This window comes from Abrus precatorius, unplaced genomic scaffold (assembly GCF_003935025.1).
Source record: "Abrus precatorius isolate BTA unplaced genomic scaffold, Abrus_2018 Scaffold10, whole genome shotgun sequence".
Classification (NCBI taxonomy): domain Eukaryota; kingdom Viridiplantae; phylum Streptophyta; class Magnoliopsida; order Fabales; family Fabaceae; genus Abrus; species Abrus precatorius.
Genome location: NW_020874292.1, coordinates 31,616,305 through 31,625,611, shown reverse-complemented (window position 1 = coordinate 31,625,611; position 9,307 = coordinate 31,616,305). Strand labels below are relative to the sequence as shown.

At 26.7% G+C, this 9,307-nt stretch overlaps 1 protein-coding gene across 1 annotated transcript; it reads right to left on the bottom strand.

The window, feature by feature from the left end:
- Positions 1-708: 708 nt before the first annotated feature.
- LOC113853146 (ethylene-responsive transcription factor ERF098-like) lies at positions 709-1,098 on the bottom strand. Its single transcript, XM_027483620.1, has one exon. It carries the CDS (start codon positions 1,096-1,098, stop codon positions 709-711), a length of 390 nt encoding a protein of 129 aa, XP_027339421.1.
- Between the last annotated feature and the right edge of the window lie 8,209 nt (positions 1,099-9,307).

Sequence of the window (9,307 nt, the reverse complement as noted above, 5' to 3'; positions counted from 1 at the left end):
TTAGTTATATATATTATTTAGTTAATTATCATTTTTATTTCTATTTTTAGCGATAATGTGATGTTTTACCCAATTCGGAGCATTAAATGGCTCTCGTGCAATGGATGATAAGATTATGATTGCTGAAATGGACATGAATCCCTTTATCCATAATTATGCATGTGATACTGCAATTGGCATGACAGATGTAGCTTTTCTCTTTTTATAGTAAAGGTATTCAGTTTATATACTTTTTTAACATGGGTGTTGCACTTAATCTGAGAAGATGAACAAGCAGGTCCATGGGCACCACTCTCACTTTCAAAGAGTAGATGAAATCCGAAAGGAGAACCGGTTCGAGATAAGAAGAACAAGCAACTCTCACTTTCCCATGGACTACACTGTAAATTTCAAATAATATTGCATGTTTACCTTCTATTAGTGGAAAAATTATTGAGTAGTTTAGAACCATAACATGTGATCATATTGCCGAATTAACAAAAAAAAACATCAGTACTCTTACACATATTACAGGATGATTGATTAGAGCTATGAACACGTAATGATCTCGAACTATCTAACAATTTCTCTTGTAAGTGTCTACAAGTCAAATCTCATCCATTTGTTTTCTATTATTAAATCAATGGATATAATGAAGTGAAGAAAATTTAAAATCATGTTATAAGAAAAATAGTTGTGAGAGGAAAACGAAAACAAACAGTCCAGTTCTTAGTCTTTATTCTTTCTCCTCTCTTCTTCTGACTGAAGAAGGTCTTCCAACACCTTGTCATCCAAATACTCAAACTCAATAACTTCCCTCTGGGGAGCAGAAGAAGAAGAAGAAGTTCCAACAACATTAGTAGAAGACGACGAGGATACATGAGGAAGATGAGAATAGTATTCATCGGGAAAATTAAGGATTGCAAGAGCACCCCTCAAACCAATAGCTGCACGATCATAAGCTCTAGCAGCTTCTTCTGCGGTATCAAATGTCCCTAACCATTGTCTTCCCGTAGGTTTTGTTGGGTCTCTAATTTCTGCCCCAAACTTACCCCATGGCCTGCTCCTCACACCACGGTACTTCACTTCTTTGTCTTGATCCTTACGTGCATCCTCCATGTTACGTCCTGTTTGGTGATTAAAATTAACTTTGATCTTTCTTTTTTACACTTTTTAACTGGGTAGGGTCAGTTATTTCTATGCCTTTCATACGTGTATGTATATATAGACAACCTTTATGTGAAAATTGTGTCATGTCACTACTTTAAGCGATTTTAGTTTTCTGTTCGGGTTTATTGGATTGACTCTTAGAAACTTAATTTCGCGTGGAAGTGTAAAAATTCGATTCATCGAGTCGGCTTATATTAACTGGAAAACAATACGTGGACATGGCGGGTAAAATGAACACAGATTTTGTCACATGATGTGTATTATTGACTTTTAACATTAACATGGAACATTCAGAGCACATTGTCCGATTAGGTGAATGTGGGGTGGCGATAACTTAAAGCGCGTATCGGTTACTAGACTATTTTGTACCAAATCAGGAAGAACAACCTAATTCAATTTGGCTTAGATCAATGGATTTGCAGTGTTAAATGATTATTTTGTCTTTTAAGACATGACAAAGGTTAACCAAGTACTCATAATTGTTGAAGAAATAAAATAAATTATTTTTACTGAAATATGGTATTCATATTATTTTTCTCAAAATTTTTAATATTTGTTAATGTAACTTTATTAATTTTTAAAGCAGTGATTAGTAAAACCTTTAAAAATATCAAAATCAATCCATTTTGACTAATTTTACCTGAATTGTATTGCTCATTTTATTTTCTTTTTGACGGTAAAAGTTTTGCACAAGAAACAAAAATATTGATGGATATTTTAAATTTTATAAATTGTTATTATTTAACTTTGCATTGTATCTTTCATCTATTGTGTTAATTATATTTTACTTATTTATTATCTTTCACTAAAAAAATATTAATTACATGTAAAATTATAAAAATGTTAATTATTTTTAAAAATGATAATAAAAAATGAACAAGATAAAATTGTTAAAGTGTCAAAAGAAAAATAAGGGAAGGAATATGCTGCTCGATCGATTAATTTTCATTATTGTTTCCAATCATACATCCTCTGTTTACTTGTGATTAAGATTATTGATTAATAAATTTCATTTATTTTGTGTTAAACTATTCATATTAATTAGTTGAATTTTTATGCCATATATAAACAGGGCCCGTTTATTTAATTTAAAGAAAAAAACTAATAAGAACGTCTACAAAAATTTGTACTAAATATACAAGTATCGAAAAGCAAACTATTTTATTTCATTTGTTTTCATAAACTAAAAAGATTCTGAAGAAACTGTAGATAAAAACAGGATCGTAGACTTGCTTTAAAACTAAAATAAACAGACCGTAAATCATATGAATATCACAATTTGATACCCCTTTAATTTAAGGAATTTAATTAAAATATTGTCTTTAAATATAAATATTTAAGATGATTTTTAATTAATTAATAATGAAAAAATAGCCTAATATATTAATATTAAAATTTAATGTAACTTAACACGAAATTTGCAAATGTACAAGATGTGAAGAGCATAATATGATGAGGAATAATTTTCTATTAATTAAAGTTTGACATGGGAATGATTTAATTAAGGAAACCAAAACTTGTAGAGGCGTCGTCACAACCTTCCCCGCAATTTCCCGCACCCAACAATTTATATATTATTTGGCGATATGACACATAAATAGCGTCACCAACTGCTACACTAATTAACTCTTAATTTCTCTATTCAAATTATCAACTCATAATATCTACTTACAATCTATCTTCGCTTCCTCTACTTTAATTTCCATAGCTTTAATGCTGCATTCAACATTTTCCTATGATATTAGCCAATTTTGAGATTCAACATCATCTCCTTAATAACTTTTTTCCATTTCCTCCTTTGAAATTTTTTATTTGCACCCAAAAATTAAATAATAAATTAACAAACATATTTTAAAGGGAGTTTAATCGTTGGGATCCGAGTTCCAATTAGTTAAGTTTAAAGGTAGTTATATATTTTAAAGATCAACTTTATTTTAAGATAAAATTAATATTTTGATTTTTTTTATTTTCTTAGTTTGTTTTTTCATTTAAATCTTTTTATCCAATAAACATTTTTCTTTTCTTCTTCCTCTATCTCTTTTTAGAGTGTGTTTCTATTTGCTTCGCATCAACGACATGATGATTCTTCAATGACGCCAATTAAGTCCCATTAATTTAGACAAAGACACAATAATAAAAGTTGGACTGTGGTCACTATATTGGTTGTCAAGGTAACTGTGATTTTGTGTGAATTTTTGTTAATATTTTTAATTGTTTATATTATTCAAATTTTTTTTTCAATGATTTAATATGTTTTACTTTGAAATTTATTTAATAGTTAGAAAAATATAATAGAGATGAGATAAAATGTTAATTTATACATTATTTATATAAAAATTAGTAAATAAAGTTTATAAAATATAATTATTTTTTTATTTTTTATTTAATTTAATTAATAAATTATACACTATTTTCTTTGCAATTTACATAAAGTAATGATGTATTATATCTTTGTTTTATTTTTACTCATTTTATTAAATAAAATTTGATGTCTTAGACTTAATTTAAATAATTGAAAAAATAAAAAAAACTAAATATAAATAATTAAAATTAAAAAGAATAAAATTATTCATAAGTTAGAGTATAGGAGTGCGAGAAGGTTGTTTTTTTTAATTATTTAATGGTCAAAATATAATAAAATAAATTCGAGAACCAAACTTAAAAATAATTAAAAGATTAAAATAAAATTATTAAACACAAAAGATTAATTAATAAAAATTTATTCTTGCTTAACATGTAGTATTCAGTTTGAGTTCTAATAAATACTTTTATGTATATTAAATATTCAATGAAGAATTTTATTATTTATAATAATTTTATCTGATTTGAACAAAATTCCCTCTAATAAAAAGTACTTATAGTTTAAGCTAAAAATTAAAATTAAAATACTAATTTTAATATAAAAATATAAAATTGAATCTAATTATTTTAGAACATTTTAACTATCATATATTTGGAATAGGTTTCCTTCTTCTAAAATAAAAATATACATTTTAGTAAATAAAGTATACAAATAATAATTATTAAAAATATAATTAATTTCAGAATTTATTAAATATATACTTAAATTTATGATAATTTTCAATCATAAAGTTTTAATCAGTGAATCTAAAAATTCTTTATTTAAAGTGCATCCCCTCTGCTATAAAAGATTCGGATCCTCTGAGAAACTTGACGGATAATTAAAATACTTAAATAGTATAGACTGATGAAAGGGATATTTTCAACCACTTAAGTCTCTTTAATTATTTACTTAAAAATAATAATAAATATTACAACTTTGTCGGATGCTTAACTACAATGACCCATTCAGACCAACATATCTCTGTCACACCAATAGATGGAAAAGGACTCTTTTTTAATGGAGCCATTTTTTTTTCGTCTTAATATCTCACAATCTGACATTTACGATTCTTCATTTTCTAAGAACACAAAAATATTCATTTCTTACAATTTTCTTTTCGTTTTTTCTGATTTCCTTTTACTTTATATTTCATCGATGACTTGTTTCTGAATATATAATAACTATAACTATTTTTTATTGATAAGTCTTCGAAATTTTTAAAACAATAAATATTTATTATTTTATAAAAAATATATTGAGTTTGAGTTCTTAAAATATTGATAAAAAAAAGTGTAAAATTTTATTAAAAAAAGTATTTTAATAAAAATATAAAATAGATTAAATTGTAATTTATTTTTTAAAAATGATTATAAAACTTTAATACGTACATTGCAAACTAATATGACATATATTGATCTAAACGTGACACTAACTTATCAAAAGCGTGTATATGTTTGCTTTTTATAAGATCCCAATTCCCATAGAAGAGAATTTATATAAAAATTATATCATCAAAATTAAATGAATTTTCTTTGCAAAAGGATCACCTCTTTAAACAGAATAGCACCATTTGTTTTAAAAGCGTTTACAGAAGCATAACAGTGAAGCAACATAAAGTAAATTTAAATCATTCCAAACAAATTGGTTATGCTCCTTGTTCTGATAAAATAAATGATTTATTTACTCGTCTGATAAATTTAGCACTGACTCATTGTAGTTTATCAACAAGAGTTAAATGGGGAAAAAAAAGAACTCCAATTTGGGAAGATGCAACTTGCAGCCAGAATTACTCAATGCATGCATCTACAAATGTACGATTACGAAGAACCTGAAACATTTAGAAAACTATTAAACAATTGGTACATAGTTTGCATAAAAAATAGTTCAAGGAGTTATGTACATCATTTGAATAAAATACCATATCTACTTGCCTTGTTTAACATTGTAGTAAACCAAATTTATTCATGACGACTTAAACATATATCTAGCTAGCTAGCTAGATCAAATTCATTGAACCAGTGAGAGTAACTAATATTATTACTTTCCTTTCTTTTTATTTGCCTGCTTATTTGTTTATTTTTATTTTATTTATAATAAATGTGTAAAATATTTAGAAATTAATATAATCTAAAATTCAGAAAAAGGAGGACATGGTACAAGCTATAGAATCAGCCCTGCAGCCACTTAATGAGCATAGTGACATATCCGAAGGAAGCAACCCAACCTAAGAAGATTCAGAGTTCAATCAACGTAACTTTTATAGACAGAAATACTGATCACCTATAAATATTCAGTCGCCTTCTAAGTCATCGTCAATGTCCAAAGGACATGAACTTGTTGGCGCCAGCGAAAATAATGCAGCTAATAATATTTCTTTAACTGAATCTACGTTCTTTTTTCAATTATGTCTCTTAAACTGCCAAATTCATATCCATTGGCTATGCCCAAACTTACCGCAAAATGACAAAAATTACTATTTATTTTTCTGGTCAATACGTTACTGCACTGGAATTCAAGCAAAATAAGCAACACTTGTATGAATTCTTTCTCGCTCTTTTTTATGAATCAAAGTAAGTCAAACTTCTTATCAGGGATAACAACCCAACCTATATTAGACAATACAAATTTATTCAATTAAAAATAACTTTAACTCATTTAAAACTCTTTCTTAAGCTCAACATATTTAACTTTTTTTAAATAATACAAATAATCTTATAATAACATTATTATTATTATTATTATTAAACTTTTACAATAATATTTGAACTTATATTTTTATTCACTAACTTATTCATGGGTTTAAGTTTAGTAACCTATATAAATTTAGACATATAAATTAATTTAAAAACTCTTACTATAAAATAGGATTTAAGTTGCCTTTGCCTCCTGTTTAGGTAAGTTTATGAATAAATACTTTTTAAAAAAGTAAAAACAATATAAATATTTTTTATTTTTTATATTATTTTTAATATAAATATATTAAACGGAGGCTTTAGAAAATCTGACGTAATACAATCTATTTTCTTCCCTATTCTCTGACAAGATTAAATACGTCGATGATAAAAATTGACAATTAGACGAAATTCAACGTATCTCCTGCTGATTTCATGTGCCAAAATAAGTCATTCAAACAAAGTTTCAAATCTTATGGATTGGGTGATCACATTTAGGCCTGATACCTAGCAAGGATCCAATTAATGTATTTATAGTTCCTCTATCGTTTACGAAGATTCAAAGATCACGCTAAGCATGACAAAATAACTCAATTTTTGGTATTTACACATTTTTAATGATTGATTATTATTCAAATAAATTACTACTTTAATTTTATTCAAATAAACATGTTTGATAAGCAATTTTGTTACTTGTTATTAATTTTTCTTGACTATAAAAATTAACATGAAATATATTTAAATAAGTTAAAAATTAAAATAACACTTATAATAAGTTAAGAATTAAACTAAAGATAGTTTACAAAATTAGAAACTAAAGTTGTAATTTATTCGATATTATTCTTATAACGGTATGCGTATTATTTCATTCTAATAAAAGTAGTAGTCAGTTATTGCTCATATTACTGGCACAAATGTTATTCCTGGCTGAGGTGGCTCTACAAAATTCTTGCAGGGAGCATCCATTTATGCATTCGTGAATGGTAAAGAAAAGGGGATACAGAAATTATTGGAACATTATTTGGATTTAAATGTCCCTTATACCTCTCCTTAATTTAATGTTCAGTTGTCTTGTTAAAAAATATTGTTCATGTTAACTTCAAGAGTAGTGTATTTTGCAAGTTTCCATTCCTCGTCACTATCACTGGGATTTAGAAACAACAGCAGAGGGATGAGTTCTTTATTGGAGATTTTATCTCTGTACATTTTAGTTCATATAAATTCTTTTCTCATAGCAGATTTTTATAACTTATCAAATCATGTTAGTTTTAAGTTCGTATCTTATAAAAAAAATTAAGAAAAAAACATACTTTTTTTAATAAGTCTTTAATTAGAGTCTAATACTACCTTAGATATTTAAGGCCTCACACCGAAAGTAAATTTTATAGCTTGATACTAATAATGATTGCATTGATTTGGGGACTTGTTAATTAATGATGATAAACATTTTTAGGACAAGATAATGTTTAATATCAATGTGCAGAATAATGGAAATAAAAAATACATAAATAAAAAATAACAATTCACAATTACGATTTATCCTCAAAACAGAGAAATAACACAATGCATAAATATAAACATCACTTCAGTAATTTTAACAATGCATGAAAATAACCAATGCTGTTTAACCAGAAGCTGTAAGAATCAACTGCAACTATTTCGGTTTGAGGATGGTTTGCAAAATGAATTTATTTTTATTCAATTCAAAACATTGATATTTAAAATTGACTTAATCACTGTATATATTATTCGATAATATATAAGATAAAATTGGATCACCTCAATTTGTTAACAGAATATATCAATCTTAATAATATATTATGTACAGTTAAATCATATAATTAAAGAAATATAAAATTACAATTGAGTACATGTAAAAGTATATAATTTAAAATAAATAATATAAAAATAATATCATGGCATGCAAAATGTTATCATTACCTCATAAAGTCTTATTATTAATATAGATTTTTTAAAAAGTATAAATTTTAAAACAACATAAGGCATTAGACCGGTTTGAGGTGACTTGAAATATCAGTTTTTAAATATACCAAATCTAAATTTTATAATTCGGGTCTATTAACTTTGAACTAAACAAAGTGAAATTAATGTCCAACTCCAATCCCTACCATTAAAATAAATATTAAAACCATGGAAAGAGATATTACATCATAAAAGTAGATCATGAAATTGTTAGCAACAGAAATGATAAGAGAAAAGAGGCAATGCTATTGAGGAACCTTTTCGGAAACAATAGTATTGAACCACACAGCACAATGGTGTTCAACAATACCATGTAATAACATACAAAGTTCCACCAACAACCAGCATATATTCATGCAAATGTTTACAAAATACAGAACTCATCCGAAGCCAAACGCCAAAGTTAAATAAATTAGAGAAATGAGACACACCACATAGCACATACTTACTGAAATGGCGTGCCATTATCTGTATAAAAAATCCAAATCAGCTTACTTCTCAACACATAGAGCATGTTTGTATTGCATCTAAAACTTCGTTCCCTTGCAATAACTTTTACCTCTCACAGAATTTGTCTTCAAAAGTATGTAAATTTCTCTTGAATTGCTAGATTTGAGGTCTCTATCTTCCAAATCCTACTAAATTAATCAACCACATTGGAGAAACCAATTTTCCAAATTCCGAATCTCTTAGCTATACATACTACCAATATCAGAATGCAATTACAGTGGTTGAGATGCAAAATGGAAAAACTCGCGCAACCATTCTCTCAAAAAGGCACCATGATAACAGGAATCCATCCGAATCAGTTAAAATATATATTATGACAACGGCTATTATCGTATGGTTTTGTTGGGCGCATTAGAAGCACACACAACTTCACGATCTTATAATTCTACTTCTAGCTATAATACTTCTGGTACTCAATTAGTAATGAACTTTTGCTCTTTGCTGGCCAAAAACAAAATTCAACAAGTAATATTTGAAAATCCCACTAAGACCCTAAAAAGTGGGAAAGCTTGAATATTTCTGGAAATTTATCTGAACCCTAAGACTCTGAAGATTGAAGACATTCAAATATTAATACAAGGTTAAAAAATAAAGAAGCCCATAGATTGGTCTATGAGCTTCATAAACAAATTCAATAAGATTGAAGATT

Coding starts and splice junctions, on each gene's coding strand:
- LOC113853146 (XM_027483620.1), bottom strand. CDS start 1,098: ATGGAGGATGCACGTAAGGATCAAGACAAAGAAGTGAAGTACCGTGGT.